This window comes from Plectropomus leopardus, chromosome 6 (assembly GCF_008729295.1).
Source record: "Plectropomus leopardus isolate mb chromosome 6, YSFRI_Pleo_2.0, whole genome shotgun sequence".
Classification (NCBI taxonomy): domain Eukaryota; kingdom Metazoa; phylum Chordata; class Actinopteri; order Perciformes; family Serranidae; genus Plectropomus; species Plectropomus leopardus.
This window is the reverse complement of record NC_056468.1, coordinates 4938747-4961153: the sequence shown is the minus strand read 5'-3', so window position 1 is coordinate 4961153 and position 22407 is coordinate 4938747. Positions and strand designations below refer to the sequence as shown.

The window sequence follows — 22407 nt, the reverse complement described above, 5'->3', positions numbered from 1 at the left end:
TCCTTTGCAAACAACAGTGTGCATGGTAAAGAAAATTGGGTATTCAATTTGCTATGGGAAGTCTGAGGAAGTCCAAGTTCCCATTAAATTTAATATCTGATTCAGAATGTCAAAGGAACCTCACAAACCCTGGCTACTCCATGCATCATCAGCAGTGAAAGCTGCAGTGAAATACTGTTCATCAGCACTTGTGTACTATTAACGACAGTTAACCTGGCTAGAGCTGGTATTGCTCACAACATCTTGGTTTTTTGACTTGTTTTTAAAACGCAGTCAACTCAGGTGTAATGTCACTCCCAGCTCTGACCTCTGAGGTAAATGGAATGCGATGTAAGTAGAAGGGTGAGCAGTGCAGCGTGTGCACAAGCAGTGATTTACACTGTATAAGGGTTGATCACACTGAGACTCATCACATCAGGCGTGACAGCTCTAAAAACACCTCGGATGTGCACTTGGAAAAATAGCTGAGAGCATGTGTGGAGCGGCGGTTTCTGCGCACACTGCGTGGGCATAATATAATATGTTATATTTTACTCACCAGGAACACTGACTTGGGTGCCCATGGAGCCCCAGGCTTGTGCTCTGTGGTTACTGTTTGAGTAATGAGGAAAGCCAGCATTATAAAGTTCTTCGTATGTCAATACAGCCAAAATGCTTTAGCCAAAAGTGACACTGACGAGCGGTGCAACTCCGCGACTTGAGCTGAAAAGTTGAAAATATTTTACCTTTTACGCGCGCCCAAAAACCGCCAAAAAAACACGTCACACAGCAGCAAGAGGAGCGCCTCACAGGTGTGCTAAACCATAGGGAGACTATGGTTTTTCTGGCGACGCCTCTCGGTGTGACCTGCTGCTTAGAGACTCCTTATTTCTTATCGGTTGTTTTCATTCCGGTGTGGTTGACTCTCAACAATGGATTTCGGAGCACTCGGAAGAGCCAGGCGAACCTGATTTTTTTCACAAAATATATCATGTACTACTATCAGGATGTAATGACACTTTCAGAGAATACAACAGAAAGTTTTCATGAAAGTTACCTACTGAACCTTTAAACATTTAACTGTTTCCTTAGTGGGCAAACACACACAAACATATTCAGCATGACACACATTGCAGAAGGTAATGTGGTGGTGCAGCTTGGGAGACATTTTCTCCCTATTAACCCCCGGGCCTGTTTATATAATGGGTTTTGATGCAAGGCTATGAAACCAAGACAGCCTGGTGCATGCCAATAGCTGGGATTCCTCCGCCATGCTCTGTCATCTGATCAAGGAAGAGCTCATTATGCTTAGCTTAACAAATACTGGGTGACCATATGGCGCCTGAAGATTTTTTGGCAGCAGCTGCGATGCCCATAATGTGGTCTTGTGAGTGTTGGAGAAGGTAATTTTCCTTTGTGATGTTCCATAGGTCCTACCTACACTCTGCATGTGTTTGCGGTCTCTTCTCAGCTACTTGAAATGCAAATGATGCATTTGTATGTTGTGGGGAGAATGCTGAGTGCTCCTGAGTTTGACTGCAGTCGTTAGTGAGCGTATGCATAGTGTTTCTCTCCTGACAGTTCCCCCATGACTTGTTGCTCTGATTCTGTTGAATGAGTTCATCTGCCTACTGGTAAACAATAGATACAGTCTGACAAACTGTAATGACTGCAAAACTCTGAATCTCTTTTAAAACCTTAATACCTTCAAAAAACCAGGCTTCTTTTTTTTTTTTTTTTTTGCTGCTCACTGCATTCTTCATTTTTACTTTCTTAAATTGGCGGGTTACCAGATCCTCATTAATTTATTTTGGTGACATTCTAACAGCTTTGTGATATTTGTACCCTTTCCTTTCTTGGTGCAGCCAATTTTTGTCATTGAATCTCATTCCAAACACACAAGGGGATTTATTTTCTATGAAACAACCTTCTATGTTTTTTGAAAAAAAGGCAAATATTACAGTTTTCATGAAAGTCACTATAGGTTTAACCTATTATGTACGATAAACTGGCAACAGAGAGTAACTCAATAGACATTTACATTGCTAAAAAGATTGTGACTGTAGCTGTAAAGTCTAATGATTGCACCTGTTAGTATGTGTTGGCTTCAAGCCTCCGCAGTGGCAGCCTGGTCTGATTCAGTCTCATTAAGACGCATCTGTCTGCAGAGGCCATTGATGAAACATCATGAACTTTTTTATCTCTCTCGGCTACAGCTCCGTGATCTTCAAGATCTGAAAAGCCACAATGAGCCAGGTAAAGTGAGGACACTTCACTGCCCTGTACATGGATTTACTCCTTTATTGTGATGCCACTGGTCAAAATCATCCTGTGTGAATTATTCTCTGAACTTCATTAACGGTAACTGATAAACACAAAGCAAAAGTTGTACTTTGTTTAACTTTTTGCTTTTTGGTCTACGTTCCTAATGCATCGCAGTTGCTGAAGTGGAACTGTCCCTCCTGGCTCTCTTACAGTCGGAATGGCGGCAAAGAAAACCTGAACAAAATTGGCCTGATTTCTTTCAAAAAGAAGGCAATGAGCAAGGAAAAAAGAAATGACCCAAAATTAGCAAGAAATTACTAAAAAGTACAAGAAATATCACTGACAAGACTTAGAAAAAGTGGTTATGGTAATTCTAAATGTTTTTCCCCTAGCTTTTTTGTTTTTTCCCTAGCTTTTAAAAACAAAAACATTCTCACATTCTAAATTTACTAATTTCTTGCGATTTGTGGAACATTTCTTACCAAAGTGCTCATTGTCGCTTTGTCCTTGTTTTTGAAAGAAATCGCACCAATTTGCTCAAGCTTTAAAGGTTTAAACAAGTTCAGATTTGGTGTGCTAGTGAGTATCCTGGCAAAAAACACAGTGTATTTGTAATCACTTGAAAATACTGCAAATGCCGCTGCTATTGTAGAGGAGGGATGTGTCACCCAGTACATTGATGAAGCTCTATGTGTTTTAGTTGTTGGAAAACAACTTATTGTTTAAAGTGGCACTATATGACTTTTGATAAATAGCTGCCACTGTGACAGTTGCAAGATAAGTGCACAAATCAATTCCTGTTTTCTACTTAGCGTTTGACGGATGTGAAAATTATAGTCATCCAACACTACCCTCGTCAGTGACAGGATGGTGATTCATAAGTGTCAGGAATTTCAATTTAATATTAAAAATACAGTAAACTAGCGGGTGTTTATTATGTGGGGAATAATGGAAAATGATTTCAGACACAGTACAAGATTTCTGTGTTTAAACAATTAACTGTTTTGCAACCTGAGTGAGAGCGAATGGGACCACAAGCAGGAAACAACACATACATACATACATACTACATCTACTCCTGTTGTACATTGTGTAAAAGTTCCAGCCTCTTCACCAAAAGAAATTGCTGGCATTGTATGTTAGTGAAAAGTATGAATATGTTACATTTGTATGTTTCTAATGTAAATTAAGGTTTCTAAAGTGATGCGGTATATGAGCTGGTTTTGTTATGGGGGGGGGCAACAACAATAGACGAGATGCATGCCAAACTGCACATCACTATGAACAACTGTTCAAACAACTGTTCAAAACCAGCAACAACAATATTAGTTTTTTAGCAAGCCATTGCTGCATTTCCAGTAGCTTTCTAGTCACCAAATGTAATGTTGAAACTTGCAGTGTTCTTATCACCATGAAAAGCTATTATATGTCAATCTGTGTAGTGAAGCTATGGAACAGTGTTAATTTGGAGCTAAAACAATGTCCAAACATAAACTTGTTTAAAATAATGTATATAAACATTATTTTCATAAGGTGTTACAAGAATTACTGTTTATTTATTTGATTACTTAATATTATTTCTTCCTAGTATATCCTCCTCTTTTTCTTTGTAAATAATAATGGAAAACTGTAGATATTTGATTTTTGGTGTGCGGGTGTATGCACATATGTTTAGATAATTAAAATATAGGTTTAAATTATTAAGTATGCTGGTTAATTAAATTTTAATGACTTATGGAGAAGGGGTGGGATTACATAAGTATCTGACAGTAAGTCTATGTTCTCTTTCACATGTTTGAAAAAGGAAAAAAATCAAATCATATGTTGATTTTTTTTGTGTGAACTTTTGCAGTTTTTCCACCGGGGATGTAGGGCCAGGAAAAGAGGCTGTTTTTTTAAAGAGACATTACTGAATTATCGGCCAGGATAGTTCCATGAAAAGCGGTGTTTTCCACTTAAACATTGCTGCATTTCCTGCAGGATAAAGCCAAGAAAAGCAGCGTTTTTTTTTAATGAGACATTACTGCATTCCGGCCGGAATGAAGTGGCTGTTTTTTACTACGACATCGCTAGGTTACCTACAGCGATAGTGCCCCAAAAAGAAGTGCTTCAAACTGACACAATGCTTCGTTTTCTGCTGGGATAGTGCAATTAAACATGTTTATTTTTTTTACTAAAACATCAACAGCTTCTCTAGCCATGATTGTGCCACCAAAATCAGTTTTTTTAAGCCAAAAAATGATCTTTTCCTAACTATAACTATGTGCTTTTTGTGCCTAAACCTAAAAACAACACAGCGTTTTTGACACATAAAAAGACGCAAAGTGTCAACGTGCTGGCAACATAATAATGCGCAGATGTAACATCTGTATTTTGCAGAAATATACAATGCCAACATTTTTTGGGGCAATTCGTTTGAAAAATCCCCATTTAAATGTAATTGTAAACCCCACAATCCTCTTCATATTACTGCTGCACCCAGTGCAAGAAATGATGGTTTGTATTACATTAGAGAGCCTGAGATCACTTCACTAATGTCTATTTAGATGTATATGTCATCAGGAGGGTTTCCATTAACGCTCAAATTGCACAAATTGAAATTGCGAATACAAAATTTGCCTAATGGGAACATGTCAATTTTGAAAAACTCCTGTTTATCGCAAAAAAATGTTCAACTCTTTCACAGAGATCTGATACGAGACAAAGAAATTAAGGCGATATTAGATTGGTTTCATTCAGTGGCTGCCATAGAAATAAACCTGCTTATGTTTTGGACATCTATCGCCATGCCTCATGAAATGTTATCACCAGAGGAAAGTTGCGTAACATCACGAGAAAAGCCCCATGACATCACTCAATGGAAACGCAGACATCTCGCAATCGTGTTCAATCGAAATTTCAAAAATACTGCTTAAGTTTTGTACAAATTTGTAAAGGAAACCCACCTGCTGTGTCAAATACAAACAATACGGTACACAATGTCTATTGACCTATCACCTCCTCGCTCCTGGCACTTCAACCTCCACATGAGCTTCATTTCTATCATTATTCTCCTCTTTTTCTGACGTTTCTTGTTAGGTGGCTATGTGGCTCGTCGTGGCGCGGCCTCTGACCTCATCCATCCTCCGTGCTTTCCCTGCTCTCAAGCCATCATTAAGCCAATGCTCTGGGCTGCCTTGTCAGAACTGGACAGGCCTGTCAGTCAGTAGCTCAGACAGCTGGGTTCAACGCAGCCTACGCTTCTCTCCTGTCTGCATCTCCTTCCTCCCACAAAGACATAGATCAGCCCTGATAACAGGACAGCGCCCGCCTCCCTCTCTAATACATGTTGCCTGAGTCATTCTGTAAGGCCTTCAGGCCATGTTGGTGGCACAGGTCTGCTTGGCTCTGCTTAACTAGGAAAGTCTCATTCCTCTTTGTTTAATTGTTTTTCATGTGAACTGCACTGAAAACATAACCCCCCCGACACTCTTAAGGCTTTAAATGGCAGTGAGAGGCAGCCAGTTGAAAATTTCGATACTCACTCATCAGTCAGTGTCTAGAAACTCCATTTTTTGTTTCAGACTACAAGCCAGAAAGTGAGTTTTGAAAGGCAGACGCTATAGCCACCTTGAAAAGCAAAAGCTGAGTCACTGTTATTGATCACCCACCTCATCAGACTTAAGCCTGCACGGAAATCCAAGGCGGCTGACGGTGTCATTTTCTGTGCCACCCCCATAAAAACATGCATGTTCCTGGCATTTTTAACTAGAAACTGTGTATGTGCATAAATACAAAGCTTAGCTGTAAGAGTTAGATAAGCACTACATAAGAAAAATGACTCTCTACACCTTTATTGATTAAAGGAATGACAGTTTAGCACATTGTGGTTTAGAAGTAAAGCTAAGAGTTGTACTAAAATATCTATATTTTGAAAAGTTAATTCATGTCATATAATGAGGTGTTTCTGGCTGTTATCATTCCCTGGATGTCAAATACTGAGGCTTTATCAGGCTCATCACTGCGTGATACTGATGATTAAGGCACCTTTTAGTGTTTCTATGAAACAGCGGCGCGTTTAACTAATTCCAGTGTAACCCACAACCATTTTTGAAGCTGACATTAACCGATGCAATTTTGAAAGTGAGAAACTCCAGGGTGGATAGGTCACACAAACACAGACTCTAACCCATGAGATAGCAGTTTGTCACTTGTGTCAAACCAGTCATTTTTTTTAATGTAATGTGACATAACTTCGGTAGGTATGTCCTGTGTGAAAGCTTAAGTCTGGGCTTTTAACAGAGCGGCACAGAACTTACATAGGGACGTGCCATAGGTCACTCATGTCATGTTACATACTTAGTTATAACCCCCAAAATAATGTTTTTTCTAAACCTAACCAAGTTGTCTAGCCTCATTGCCTCCAAAAATGAATAAATAATAAATCACCTTAAACTTAATTTACAAACTTTTTATACCACAGTGCCCCCTTTACTCTGGCATTTTCTTTCTAACTCCCTCCACCTGACTTCTGTACCTCTCTAAAGATTCATCCTGTTCTGGCATTAGCTGTTGCCATTAAACTACACCTGACTGTCTGTCCCCATCTGCTCCTCTGCAGTCTGAAGCCTCACAGACTGAACAAATTGGCACGAGGCAGGCTCGTTGGACGACCTCGCCACCTTGTGAACCCCAGCTCTAAAGCTTCCGAGCTCTTTGGGAAACATGACAGTATGTTGGAAAATGTGTATACAGAATGTGGAACAATGTGCTGAGACTGACAGGTCTACAGGGGCCCAACATCTGCACAGAGGTGACAAGGCATATAAATTCTACACCGTCAACATATGCCCATTTTACACATGGTCGTAATGTGTATAGACATGCAGACTGGAGTGCATTCAAGCTTAAAACCATACTAACATGATGTGGTAAAATTGAAAGACAGCTGCTATACCACTTTATCTTAAAGCCATATACCAGGGATAATCAAACTATTTTGCTTGGGTGCCACTTTCGCAAAATGACAAGAGGCCAGGGGACAGTCGTAGTATCCCCACACATGTTTCTAGGCTTTTAGGACATTTCTAGCATTTTAGGACGTTTCTAGGATTTTAGGACATTTCTTGTATTTATGGACATTTCTAAGAGTTTAAGATGTTTCTAGGATTTTAGCACATTTCTGGGATTTCAGGGCATTTCTAGGAATTTAGGACATTTCTTGGATTATGTTTGGTATTTTAGGGCATTTCTAGGATTTTGGGCGTGGGGGGTGGGGGGGGGGTGGGCAGGTTTGGCCTACGGGCTGTAAATTAAGTATCACTGCCGCACGTCCTCTGTTTACTTTGATTTTCTTAAAAATCCTCCCTCCTCAATTTCTGCCTCAGTCTTGTCACCTCCAAGTCTGGCACCTTCCAGATCGAGCCTTTATTTGTATTCTGACACTACAGGCTGATTAGGCTGAGAGAGCAATAACAATTAACCTTAGTTCTAAATGCATTGCTGTCAACACAATCATGGATTTCACAGGCGGAAAATATGCTCCGACTAGATGATCAGCCAATGCACACATTTAATTTTATAAAGTGAGACAAATATATTTAAATCTTAACAGAAATGAACCCTCCGCTTGCTCACCCTGTCTCACCTCACTGCCTCGTTTGACCGCCGCAGGTGGTCTTTGCACTGGATTGAACCTGTGATGAGCAATCTATGAGTCAGATGTTTCTGTCTGGCATAACTCTTCAGAAAAAAAGGTTCAAGCCTGACAAAAGTTTACATTAATTTAGCTGGTGCAATGTCTCTCTTTAAATTATTTATAAGCAAAACAGCTTCTTCTGAAAGGCTTTTATTGGTTCTTTTTATTGGTTCCAATAATCTTCTGTTCTCTTCCCTTTTAAAACTGAACTCGTAACTCAATGTGCACAGTAGAGAAAATGTCTTTTATTTCTGTGCGGATAGGAGCCATTTATAAATGTCAGATATATCTGATTTTAGCCTGCTAGTTTAGATCTGTCACAGATTTGAGATTTAGGAGTAAACATCAATGTACAGAGCTAAAGGGAAACTGTTTTCTAGAGCAAACCTGTGCCCTACTATTATGTCAGAAATTTACATTAGCAATATTTTTGTAAGGTAACATAAGGATGAAAAGTTATATAGAATATATCTGCAAATTTGGTGTATAAATATATACCAGTTGCTGGGTTACCTAGCATGACTGGCAAAGCAGGTAAAAATATGGTAGAAGCTAAATAACAGGCTTCCAGGAGAAAAGACATTTTAGCAGCATGGCTCTAAGGAAGCAAAGTTTGTCTGTTAGTCAGTCCCCAACTTTTTTTTTAGACTAAAATATCCACCAAAATGTTTATCCTTCGACTTTTCATGTGGTGACATTTCAATTTGTCCAATTATCATCACACACCTTCAAAGCTAATGTCATTTCTATTAGCATCAGCTTTGTGTTTAATATTATTGGATGCCACCGCAATAATGGTGACTTGCAGTACTTCGCCGTATTCGTCTATATTAAAGACAGATACCAGGGGGCGATTGAGATTGAAAAATTACACTTTGGGGGAACTCTCATGTTCTTGTGTCCCATTCACTAACATGGAGGGGTGGGGTTTGTGTCCTACAGACAAATCTGACGTCCAATTTGTGTGTTCCACCATCTTGCAGCACTGCCATTACTGCGGTGGCACTTGGTTGCTGTCCGCTGACAATGACAGCTGTAGATACAGTATTAAACCATAAGGTTATAAGGTTATAGTGACAGCAGCATGAGGAGATGATTGTTGAAGTTAGACAGTGGCCCCCAGTTACCGATGAACGTACTTTATATGGAAGTCGTAGTTAGCCAGGCTAATAGGGTGTCACCGGGTGGGCTGCTGCTGAATGCCAGTTCATATTTTCATAACACATATAATAAAGTGATGAGGCGCTGTGATGTGCTGTACTAGCTAACGTTAGCTAACAGTTAGTTGATAAAGAATTGAATCTAATACTAACCTGTTATATTAGGAAAAAAGGAAATTATACAGGATTTCATGTTGTTTTATAATTCAGTCCTTTCTGATAATGTTTTTTACCCACTTCTAGCGAACATGTTGGTCATTTGCAGGGAATCTATGGAGACTGTACGGTCTCAGATAGCAGCACAAGTAAAGATGTGTGAATTTCACATTCATTTTTTTTCTAAAGTTGAAGTTTTCCACGACTGTTGGGCTCCCAGACATTGTTTTCAAAAGTAACGTTACACAGACAATAAAGGTCAAAGTAGAAATTTGTACGCTTCTCAGTACAGCTTGCATTCAAAAAGATGCGAGAGCGAGGGAGATGCCACAGGAAGGGTGTATCTGCAGGCTTGCAGGCAGCAGATTCAAGACTGCAGGATCACAGGTTCAGAACCGCGGATCTAGGACTGCAGATCTAGGACCGCAGATCTAGCCCATTTTTCTGTACATGCGTACTTTTTGGCTATAGGATATGGGCTTTATATTCATTAGACACATGTTAGAGATGGACTGTGACATGTCATGATCCATCTTAAATTATCATCTTACATTACTTAGTGAGGCCTAAACTGTCTAGGGCAACAAGCTAGTGTTAGCATGTATATAGCAAAGTATATGTTAGTGTTAGTGCCTTAGGGTCCTAGATCTACGGTCCTGAAACTGCGGTCCTGAAACTGCTGCTTGCAAGCCTGCAGATAGATATTATTGGATGCTACCGCAGCAATAGTGACTTGTTTACTTCCGGTACTTCGTCGGATTCGTCTATACTAAAGACAGACACCATGGGGCGATCGGGATTGAAAAATTACACTTTGGGGGAACCGTCATGTTGTTCATCTTTGTAGTCTATGGTTTCAACCCAAATGAGCAATGGGAGAGCTAATATAATTTTGTTATCCGGAGTAAATGGCTGGTGGAAGGCCAAAAGAGCCACTTCCTTTATTACACACTGCAAGAGAGAATATGCTAACATGCTAAACTTGATGAGCATGATAAACATTACCTGCTGCATGTTAGCGTTTAGCTCAAAGCTCTCTTTTGTGCATTACAGCTTCATAGAGTTGCTAGCTTGGTTGTAGGTTGTTTTTATTGACTCCACAGCAGCCCTGCAGCCATTTGCCGGTAACAAATGGCTGCAGACCCACAACTCCAGTCTGCAGTATTGTCCATGGGTTGGTTTGAATGTATACATCACTCACACTAAGACTGCACATACCCCCTTGAGAGTCCTACTACTCAGACAACAAAGTTCTTCTCTGTTTGCTCTTGTAAAGTAAAAACTCATTTCAACAACTACCTCAGCTCACCTTATCCTCCTGAATCACACACTGAGTCATATCACCTGTTTCCTCTAGTCACTTTAGTTTGCATCATGATTCTACTGCTCTTTTTATTTTTCTTTCAGGCAGCACTCTCTCTAGCATGATGAGTGCGGGGGTACAGGGATGCTGTCAGGTCACTACAGATCTGTCCTCTGCCAAGGAGGTGATGTTTTCAGTCTGGTTTGCCTGTTTGCCATCAGGATTATAGAAGAGCTTCTGGCCTGATTTTTATGAAATGGAATTCCATAAAAATGTGACATTTCACCCGAGGACTGTGCCTTAAGTCATGCGTCACACAGAGTGTTGTGTGCCTGATGTGCACTCTTGTCTGTTCACAAAGTCGTCTCTCCACCTTTTGGAAAAGCAAGCAAAAGCATAACCGAGAAAATTGGTTTTTACCTAATTTTTGCCTTAAACCCAAAATTAAACCTACAGGAGCACCATGCCTAACTAACTTCAAACAGAGATTCATTTATTTATTATCTGTAACTGCTTATCATAATCAGGGTCTTGGGGGTGCTGGACCCTGTCACAGCTGGCATCAGGCAAGAGGTGAGGTACACCTGGGCAAACAGTGATAATGTTTTCAATATTTTTTGATCAATAAGGATACACTAAGTTTTTTAATCCTGAATTAAAGCCAATACCAAGTTCAACTTCTCATTTTCATCGCAACGAAAGCAATTAAGGATTTTTATTCGCTGTTCTCACAGAAGTTCATGCAGGTCAAGTGTGAACGTGAACTCAGAGCACAGGCTAAGACCAGAGACTGTGGAATGATGTATAATGCATGCTGACTTCTTCCCACTGGACAAAAAGACAGCCAAAGTATCTCAGATACGGGAGAGTCTGCGCAGTAGCAATGAGAAAGTGAAGCGGCAATATCAAGTTCCCCTCCATACTCCTATCAAACCTTATCATGAGCAGCACCACAGATCACAAGCAAACCTGTTGACACACACAACTGTCAATCATCATGTCAAACCCTCTTTTTAAAAGCATTAAATAATGAATTTAAAACCAAACATATCAGATAAACGATCACTTGAACAAGTATCGGCATGATACAAACTACTGAAAATGACAGAAACCAACTTTGGGAACAATGTATCTGATGATGCCTGGACACTACCCTTTATTATACCCTTTGGCAGAACAGCTACGCTGACCGCTCAACTCTCCCAGGTGTCTCACTGAAGAAAGACATGATTGTAAGAAGATTCACTGGTTACGTCATTGCTGCCTGTCTGACAGAGCCTTTGGACCTGCAAATAGTATTTATAAGGGTGTGTTACGCCAGACGTACAGTCCAAATACTGCAGCCAGCCACCAGGTGGAGATTGATACATTTTGGCTCCACTTTGGTGGAGCTGTCATGCCATCCATCTTTATATACATCCACTTGCTGAGACGGTCACGGAAATCTGTAGCGTGCAGTGCTGCATTCCGCAAAACCAGTTCCATTGGGGTGAAGTTTTCAGGGAGTCCCTTTAAGAAATTTTGTGGAAGGGGGTACCCCTTTCTAAGGAATAATTCATGACATTTTGTAGCAGATTCTAATCACCAGGCGAAGAGCTTTCCACTTTCATTAACATTGCGAGATAGGGCATTTGGCCTTGGCGGAGGTCTGCTCTCTCCAAGTGCCATTCTACTTGATTGTAATAATGAAGAGGCGGGGTATTAAGCTCATTCACGTCATGTAAGTCTCTGTGGATATCAGCAACAAGGGTGACATGCTGTGGTAGTGCAAAGCGCTTTAGAAAAAGAGAACAAAACAAAACAGAAAGAAGTGATTGTGCTAGAAGAATAAATAATTAAAAGCTTGTCATCCACTAATAAAATTACTCAATGAAAAAAGAAAATTGTATGTTATTTGGCAGCCTGTCATGATCTTTGACATGTCAGCTTAATCACTCTTAACCAAGTTTTAATAACTTTTGACACCTAGGCAAAGTAACTCTTGTGTTTGTACAACTCCATAAAGTTGTACTCAAGTGTTATATTTCTCTGCAGAAACTGAGAGTGGAAGGGAAACTGACTTGGGCAGGGTGCGTTGCAGGTGATCTTCTGTACAGACATGCCCTCGCAGAAAGCCCCGCCGTTGAGAGGCGCCGGGTTAGTGCAGGTTCGAGATCGCTTCTGGACACCCCGCCCACATGGCACATTGCAGGGCGACCACTCTGTCCACAGGGACCATCCGCCGTTCACTGCAGGGAGTTCAGCAAAGTGCAAGAGTAAGAAGAGGTGTAGTGAGTGCACAACAACAGATTTCACTCCTCCAGAACTCTGGCATAGTTAAATACTCTAACAAGAGCTCGGGTTAATAATGATTATGCAGTCTCCGAGGCACTGCAAGGCAACAATGCATAACGGCTGGAGCAGATTGAGCGCAGCACATTCATTGTGGTGGATATACAGCTCCCCTTTCCTAATTGCCAGTTCAGTGTTCCTTGCTCCTGGATTAAGATAAAGACGTGGAACTGTGCAAAAGCAAAGCAAACAGCCATTAAACTGCATTTCTGAAGGCGACATCGACTCATACTGGTCGACAGGTTGGAGTCGACCACTTAGAGCCCTGACTGAAGCAGTTTACTCTATGATCTCTGTGTCTAACGTGTGTGGAAGCTAAATGTTTAGCAGTGCTATCAAAGCTGGTGAACCCACATTGCTGGAAGGCCTCTGGCGAATAAATACTTAATAAGCAACACTCCTTTTAAATGAGATTAAGACACAGTGGCTTATTTCCCTTCATAAAGTACACATTGATTTTAAATGAGAGGCAGTAAATTGAGTCTTTGAATAATACATTCGTCGAAATAAAGAGGAAACATCGCTCTTCAGCCGAGACACCAAGATGGGTGTCTTAATCACTTGTGTAGGGGTGCAGGAAACCAAATAAATTGATCTGAAGTGCCATGTAAACACTGTGTCAGTACGCTGATGGGTTGTAACAGGCAATAACAGCAGCTGGGAGAACGGCGTACCAAAGACTATCACGGTGGCTGTGGCACTGCGTCTCTTCGCAACAATGTTGCTGGCCAGACAGGTGTAGTTGCCCGAGTCAGACAGTCGCGCCTCGTTGATGATGAGGTTGTGGTCTGCACGGGTGTCGATGTTGTCATCAGTGATGGAGCTCAGCAGCTCTTCGTTTTTTAGCCATTCCACCTGTATGAGAGAAGATAGATATATGATTTTGGTCAACATTTCTTGGTAATTACAAAATTACTGAAACGTGACATTTCTACAACAAAGTTTAACAGGACAAGAAACTACGGTAGCCATGAGTCAAAGCCTACAGCGTCTCGGAAAATCATTTTCCAAAACACCACATTTCCCAAAATACTAGAACATTACCAAAAACAAAACAACATTTCAGAAATCAAAATAACATATCCAAAAACACTACATTTCCCACAACAAAACATTTCTGTTTTCTGAAACGTTGTTGTTGTGTTTTGGAATTTTTTTTTCCTCTGAAATGTTGCATTGTTTGGGTAATGTTGTCATGTTTTGGGAAATGCTGTAGTGTTTTGGGAAAAGCTGTAGTGTTTTGGGAAATATTTTTGTGTTTTAGGATCCATTGTTTTTTTTTATGTTGCAGTGCTTTGAGAAATGTAATGCTGTGGAAAATGTTGCAGTGTTGTGGGAAATGTTATTTCGTTTTCTGAAATGTTTGGTTTTGGGGAAATTTTGTAGAGTTTTGGGAAGAGAGAGTGTTTTCTGAAATCTTAAAAGTGTTTTCGAAAAAGCTGTAGTAATTTGGGAATTGTAGTGTTTTCTGAAATGTTGAAGTGTTTTTTTGAATGTTGTCGTGTTCTGACCCTTGGGGCCACTGTTAGAGACAGATTATGAGACTCCAACAGTAAAGCCAGAGTGTGTAAAGCATTTATTTGCAGGTAAACTCGTACACGTGAGCACATCCATAATGTCGGCAATGATAGTAAGTATTGACAGTGATCATTTTACCAGTCACTTTTGATTCATCTTATAAGTAAGTTTGGCCTACTGTCTGACTTATGTTTTTCCCTGAGATAACCTGAATGATGTTACTGGGGTTATGTCAGGTTATCTTGATTGGATCTTTTCGCAAAAGAAATCCTGCAGTACAAACTGGGGACATGGAGTGTGAGATAAGTGGCAGTTTTCCAGGCAGGCAGGGTCAAATGAAAGATGCTATTGAGTTCTATCATGGGAAATGTGTTTTGTAGTTTGACCCACACTAGTGGCTAAGGCTCAAACACATTTCTTATTTTTTACTCTACCCTGCTTTGCCCCTTGGATCACAGTTACAAGGTGCAGTCGTTAAAAGTTATTCTGATGAAATGGGACAATCCCTCAAGACGATACATCTGACATGTCTTTACCACTGTCATTGTCACTGATGGCGATCATGTAAACAGACTATGACAATAATGGTATTATCACAATAGCACTGCCATTCATCTGATAGAGATAAAAAAGCATGGATGTTAGGATTCACAACTTCAGTTTCTCGTTATCAACAAGCAAATCAAACAAGTCATCAAAAGAAAAAAAAAACAACACAGCTTTATTTATTACCAGGCAATCGGTGGTGATCTGTAGGCTAACACTGGCAACCTGTGCCTCTACCCTACCAGTCTGCACTGATATTTGAGGAGCGCTAACAAGTGCAGCAACTTCACTGCTGGACTTTTTATACTTACAACATGAAAATATGTCCAAATAATGGACTTTCATATAAAAATCAGCATTAACAATATAATGCTTGCTAGGTTGCTAGCTAGCTACAAATACATCAGCTCACTACTAGCGTTTTTTGTTATATTTGATAAAAAGAAAAGGCCATAATACCTTCTAATTACATTAAATCAAAATCATATGATGATTATATGACGATTATTTTAAATCGTAATTGACAAAGAAAATGGCTAGGTTTCCATTGTTTCTTTTGGAGCCATCTTTTGGATGATTTCTCATAGCAGTTGGTTTGATGTGTGCCTCTGAAAAACCTCTCTGTTCAGAGGGGCAAAGGGGCACTTAAAAATGAGGGCAAGTGTAGATTAAGAAATGGGATTGGGTCTAAAAGTCAGGATATCTCAGCCTCTGACACAGTGATTTTGAACTTTGTTTGTTAATCTGTCTCATGTGAGTCTTGATTTGATTTATTTTGAACATGTAAAAAAGAAAATGATTATACAAAAAAGCAGACAGACAAAAAAAGTAATATTTACAGACAATAAAGAACATAAAGCAAAAGAAATGGCCATACACATGATGACTTTGTTGAAATATTCAAAAAGCAGTGAGAAGACACACAAACATATAACTTCTTAATGAATTTAAACCAATACTCTAATTAATGAATACAGTATATGCATACACCCACATACCAAAAATCAACTACTTACAATTTTACATTATTATTTATAGAAAAAAAGAGGAAGATAAACTAGGTGAAAATAAATATTAAGTAACCAAATGAATAATTAAACAGTAACCCCTGTAAACACCTGGTGATTGTGAAACCCCCTCTTCATCCCTGAACCCCGTGAACGTCATGTTTTTAAACATTCTTTTAAACTGGTTTATGTTTGGACATTGTTTTAGCTCCACATTAAAACTGTTCCATAGCTTCACTACACAGATTGTTTAACAAAAACTCTTCCCAGTGGTCTGAACACTGTAAGTTTTGAAATAAAATTTTCCTGTCAAATTGTAACCCCCCCTCTTGATCACTGAACAATTTTTGTATATTTCCTGGTAGTAGGTCCCATACTTTATAAAGAAAGAGTGGCTACTAAATCCCTAGAGTGTCTGTTAGTGAACTAGTCATGACTTTGCTATTGAAGCATTCCACAAACACAACAGTAGTATTAAAACTAAAGCAAACTAAATTCTCTCGTCACTTGTTTGTCTTGTTATTCTTGTTTAAAAGTCATTCACTGATTGCATTGTTTTCCAAATACTGAATCACATCTTGCAGCAGTTTGCCAATTTTCAATTTGCAGATTTCAAAGGGGGCCGTTTTAACACATTCACTATCAGTGTCAGTGTCAGTATCAGTGCTGCTAATTTGGCAGCTGGTCCCATTTAGTTTACTGTGATACCAGTGCACTCAGACCTAAACGATCAAAGTCAGGGGATCCCAAATTATTTTTTGGAATGCATCATCGACAGCAAATGAGGTAATGACTCTGGAGGGTCACGGGGGAAACCATTCAGTTCCATCACACAGCTGTGCAGTGCACCCTTAGTAATAACACTGTATACCTCAATATACACACCACATCCCATTCAGACTGGATTTATTCCTTTATGGGGAGGGAGGGTGATTTTTACATTACATGGGCTGGTGTGTGATTTTAATCCTGTCCAGAATACGTGGATAGTTTTTCCACATCCACCCCAGTATTAACACTTTAGAATTACTTTTAAATAATGTGAATGTGAAATTTGTTGGAACGACTTTATTTTTGAGTAATTTACCTAAGACGTGTGTTCATAAATATGGTAATTAAACGTACATAACACTTTAGAATTTCTTTTGGATAATGTGAAAAACTTTGCTGGAACAAATAAACTTGTATGGGTTACCAACTAAAAAGCTTGTGTTCATAATTATGGTAATTAGGTCTTTAACAGCCATATTTCTAAACACACATTCTTAAGTTAATTCCTCATGTGTTATGTACTGTTACCATAATTATGTACAAATGTTTTTAGGTTGATAACTAGTGAAAATTAAATTGGATCAACAAATTCTTCCACATTATTCAAAAGGAATTTTAAAGCATTATATACCTAATTACCATAATTATGAACACAGTTGATTCCTCATAAAATTATGCCATTGCAACAAATTGTTCACATTATAAGGAATGTTAAAGTGTTCACTTTATTGTTATTATTATTGTTATTATTATTATTATTATTATTATTATTATTATTATTACTGTCATTATTGAACCCATGTTTAACCAGGTAAGTCCTTTTGAGATCAACAATCTCTTTTCAAGGGAAATCTGGCCAAGACAGAAACATAAGAAAAAATTTCAGACAATGACTACAATAATAAAAATTAAAAAAACATAAAAAGTATACAATAACATGTATAAATATTAACACACGAACATACAATGACAGGTACCATCCAATTAATTCACTGTTTTAATTATGAGAGCTTTAAAATCAGACTCACTCATGCGACTGTAACCACAATTACCCACTGCTTTTCTGTGAACTCCTGTCATTTTAATTCCGTTGAGAACATCTTTCTATTTTAAAGTGTAAGAGTTGCCTGTTCTCCATGTTTTCCCCCTTTTTTTAATCAGCTCAGTGTGTGATTTGACTTTTGAGAGAAAATGGAGAAAGTCGAAAACATTTGTGCTAATTTTATAGACGAAAGGATGTCACAGGACTAGTGAAAGCCCATTAAATGGGCAATTAAAATTTTAGCTACAGGTAGTTACTGGTATTCTCGTTTGGCATTCTCCTGCTTAATGTCCATATCTATTATGGATCATGTCCTGTAATTCCTGATGGTTAAAATGCTGTCTGGAATTATTTTAATTACTGAATAAATTACAGAGAAGCACGGTGAGTTTTGTGTTTTCCAGATCAAATTAAACTTTCATGTTTGACACAACTTCCTCTGTCACTTTTCATGTGTACGACTGAGTACAACACCATGAATGACTCTGAAGGGAGATGGTCTGGTGGTGCTGTTATCCCTATTACATAGACACTACATATACAGACAAAGACACAAAGCTCTTGGAAAGAGATCAGAGAGGCAGTGTGCAGAAACACAGTGGTGGATAGAGAAGATAGTGGACTTTTTGCCCTGCCTCAGAGTGCTGCTATTCTGAACAGATATGAACCCATTTGCATTTGGAAAACATATCGTTCAAACCAAACAGCACACTCCGGAGCTGAAAAGTGAAGCCAACATGAAAATGCCAAAAATTGCAGTGCCTCAGACAATCATTTGAGGCTGATACCAAAAGTGAATCAAGTCAACTTTACAGCAAATATAACATTTACAGCCTGGTATAAACTGGGGGGAATTTTCATATAACACACCAGTTAAAAAGTTATTGAGGCTTAAAGTTACACAACATTTTGGCCATGGCTTCTTTGAGTGACAGGTGAACACTGTCTGTTGACAAGTAGCTACCTAGGCGACAAGCTTGGTTAGGTAATGAGACCATTGCATAACACCAAATCTGCAGAGTAGGGGTGCAGCATTTGCTTTCGCTATTTCAAGTTAATATGAAAGTTTTATGTTAATATTTATGTTTTGGTCACACAAAAAGTCTTTTTCAGCATTCTGTTGTACAAAAAGACCATCTAAAGAGTTGGAGTTCAGTTTTTATGGTAAGTACATTTTGTTGCAATGGTTTTAAGCATGTTTTTGCTAATGAAAACTGGCATTTGCATTATAACAGTGACCCAAAGCTGTAAATGCACCACAGGTGCATTAGATTTTCTATATTTGGAGCTGGGCCTTTCATTAGTGGCACAGTTGAAATATGCATAGCGGCCATAAATCACACCTCTCCTTGTGCAGAGTGGTACTCTGGGCACAGACGGAGTGGCAGTATGTCAAATTACGACACAGTGAAAGTGAAACATAAGCATTCCTTCTGCTGGGTCTAAAAGTTTACATTCACTAACAGCAGATGCTCATTTCATAAATTGATCTGATCACCTCTGAACTGATCCACAGATCATTTATCCACCCGAGTCACAAACTGCTGCTGAGGAAAAAGACAACTCAGAGCTCCGCCTGTCCTGCATTCACAGACCTGCAAAAACCTCAGAATTTAGAGAGGGGAAAGAGATTGATGCAAATGGACACAGGCTTACTTAAAAGGAAAAATAGGCAAAATAAAGAAAGTTTGCTGTCGTCTTCAACCCTCCAGCCCATATGGTTACTTCTGGCTCCAGAAATCCAAGACAGTGATGGCCTCAATGCCAAACTAGAGGCTTTCAAATGCAGTGGTTATGTCCACTATTTTATAAAGTTTTTTTCTTTCAAGCATAGTGAACCCTCCAGTTTCATCTCAGTCAGCATCTCCAGCCTGCGCTCACTCTGAACTCGTCACATAGCACATGTTGACAGCATGGTAACGGCCGCATCATCACATCATGATGTCATCCCACCATGTGCATTTGTTGACATCACTGTAACGACATCCCGTAGCGAAACAGCAGACGTATAAGGATACCTAAAAACGTCATAAGCAAATGAGGAAGGTCACTGACAGAGCAGCACCATGTGACGAGTCGGGATGAAAACGTGTTGAGATCTTATATTTGAATTCACTTCCCTTGAAACTGTACGCTGACACACAAAAGTGCTGCTCACCTTTACCATGCTGTATCACCACAGCTCAGCAGCACAACCACCAGCACTAAAGCCATTAGACAGTCAAAAGATGCACCATGAACAATTACCAGCAACAGAGAGGAAAACTAATTATAAATTACAAACTTAGTGACGCTTTAGCGCTCTCACCCTGGTAAAGGAACTGCATCACTGCATTTGCAAATTACATTCATAGTGTGGCAGAACGGGCTGGGCTGATGGATTTATAGGAAGCGCGCAGGCACCCTTTATAATAAACAACAATCAGTCCAGATGCAAATAAGAAGTGCCTGTGGGCATGCAAACACAGGGTAAATAGAAATGACACACGGACCCAAGGGATGATGGATTGCAGGTATATATTGACACGAATAAAAATGATAATGAGCATCATAACACAGTAATCATTTCTCAGAGTCTGTATTTTTCCCACACCTACTGGAGTCAGCTGTAGCAGGAGTGGACTTTTTTTTTTGTTGGAGGAGAGTATTACAGCTTAATAATGGCGTACAATGGCGATAATAATAGCGAGGCCTCTACTTTCTCCTTTTTGTCCTAAAGAAAACTTGGAATCTTCAGAAACTCCAAGATTCTCCTCCACAATCAAAAGAACACCGTTAGCGGCGGTTTCATCGGAGGTAAAGCGCTTAGCTTCGCTGATAGATAAGGAAATAGAGAGACAGAAGACTCGGGGACAGGGTCTAATTTCTCATGATTAAAGTCATCTGTCAATGAATGGCTGATGCAAGTGGTGGCAGCCCCCCCCCTCTCAGACTCTTTATGTATTTATTTCAATTTTCAGCCAGGGAAATTTGTGACTTGAAAAGAGGCAATTAACGCGTGGCACGAGAACGGCCCTCACAGTGTTTGGGGCCATGCTGCACACTATCTGTGTGTCTGCTGCTAACAGCCCTTAGGTAATGATGAAAAGAGCAGAAAGGAAGAGAGAGAGAGAGAGACACACACACAAAAAGCGGGAGAGAGAAGGGACTTGTGGGTGGGGGATGAAGGGACAAATACAAATTAGCCTGGCAAGTGTGTGGCAGAGGATGTGAGAAATGAATTGCCTAATTGGCACATTTGTTTCAATTAGGATGCGGTCATCAGTGTCAGCCTTGACGGAAGGGTTTCCGGGCGGGGCCCCCGCATCAGGGCTTTCTCCCTGTGATTTCATTACCCTGCGCCGCCCCTGAAGGTCACCTCCTCTAGCCCTGCACAGCGGCCAGGTCCTCTCCACTACACACACACATTTTATTCAGACGACATTTGCTGATGATTAGATGCTGAGAAATGTGGCGGTTGAGGGGCAATTAGAGGACAGAGGAGCAATGTAACGGGTGACACCGGAGCCATCATCAAGACTTATGAGCGGAGCGCTGATCAAGACCTTGCCAGCTGACGCTTATTTTTTTTTCCCTCTGTCTGTGTGCCTCGTCGCCCAGCTCAGATGTCTACTGGTCATTTGATGTCAAGGTGATGCAGTGCACTGTAAAATCTGATAAGCAGATCTGACTTAGAATAATCTTAGAACTGATTGCCTTGTAAAAGGACAGCAAATAATTACTTTTTTTATTTTATGTCTACTTTATATATACTGTGAACTAAAAATATACCTGTTTTTACTTAATTTTGTGAAACAGACATGTAGCACAGTTAACGTGGTTTACTGAAGTAGCGAAAACTTGTCTTGAAAAAATATACGTAAATGTCAGTCTTAATTTATGTTTACTTTAACTTTAACTTTTATCTTTACTTTAACTTGATCATCATGAGTATTTAGCTATGATGAAGTTAAGAGAACTGTGAGTTCTGTTTTATTAACATGTTTAAGATCATACAAATATGACTGGTTTTCAACCAGCAGAATGCAGATATATAGCACTGTGAACTTGGTTTACTGAAGTTGTTAAAACTTAGAATGATTGATTTGACTTGCAAAATGTAAAAAAACACATTTATTAGTCTACATTTATATTTAATTTATATCAAATTTTGTAAAGTATTTGCAACTTAACTGATTTACTTTACTTTATATCTAATTTTTCAGTGAACTCAAAATAAGCTGCATATAATTTTGTGAAGTTGTTGCAACAACGGCAGCGCATGTAGATGCCAGTAACTCCTCAAATCCTCCCTATTTTTCTACTTGAAATTTCATAATAGCTGCTGATTTTAGTCAGCTCAACCTTAAACTCCAGATGTAGCAGGATCAAGGACAAACTTTTTTAAACTTGATTTGGTAAGTGTTAGCAGCTTCAGTAAACAAAGTTAGTCTGATTTAAGTTGATCATCAAAAAGTCGAGTTTGCCAATGATAAAGTTAAGAGATCTGCGAATGTTAAAGAATATACAAATATGACTGACTAGTCTGCAACCAGAAGAAGTTGCAACAACTTCACATAATTAAGTAAATCAATTTGAATTAAACTTAACAGTTAAATATATTGCAAACATAAATTGAGACTTATAGTTATATTTACTTACATTCTTCAGGG

General features: G+C 39.3%; 1 protein-coding gene across 1 annotated transcript in view; it reads right to left on the bottom strand.

Annotated features, from left to right (window-relative positions):
* The window catches only part of unc5db (unc-5 netrin receptor Db), a 269867-nt gene that overhangs the window by 90239 nt on the left and 157221 nt on the right, over positions 1 to 22407 (bottom strand). Inside the window, exons 5-6 of the mRNA XM_042488868.1 lie at positions 13546 to 13726; positions 12601 to 12768 (exon numbers count right to left, since the gene is read on the bottom strand). Coding sequence (XP_042344802.1) covers positions 12601 to 12768; positions 13546 to 13726 — 349 coding nt within the window. The remainder of the gene's footprint in view (positions 1 to 12600; positions 12769 to 13545; positions 13727 to 22407) is intronic.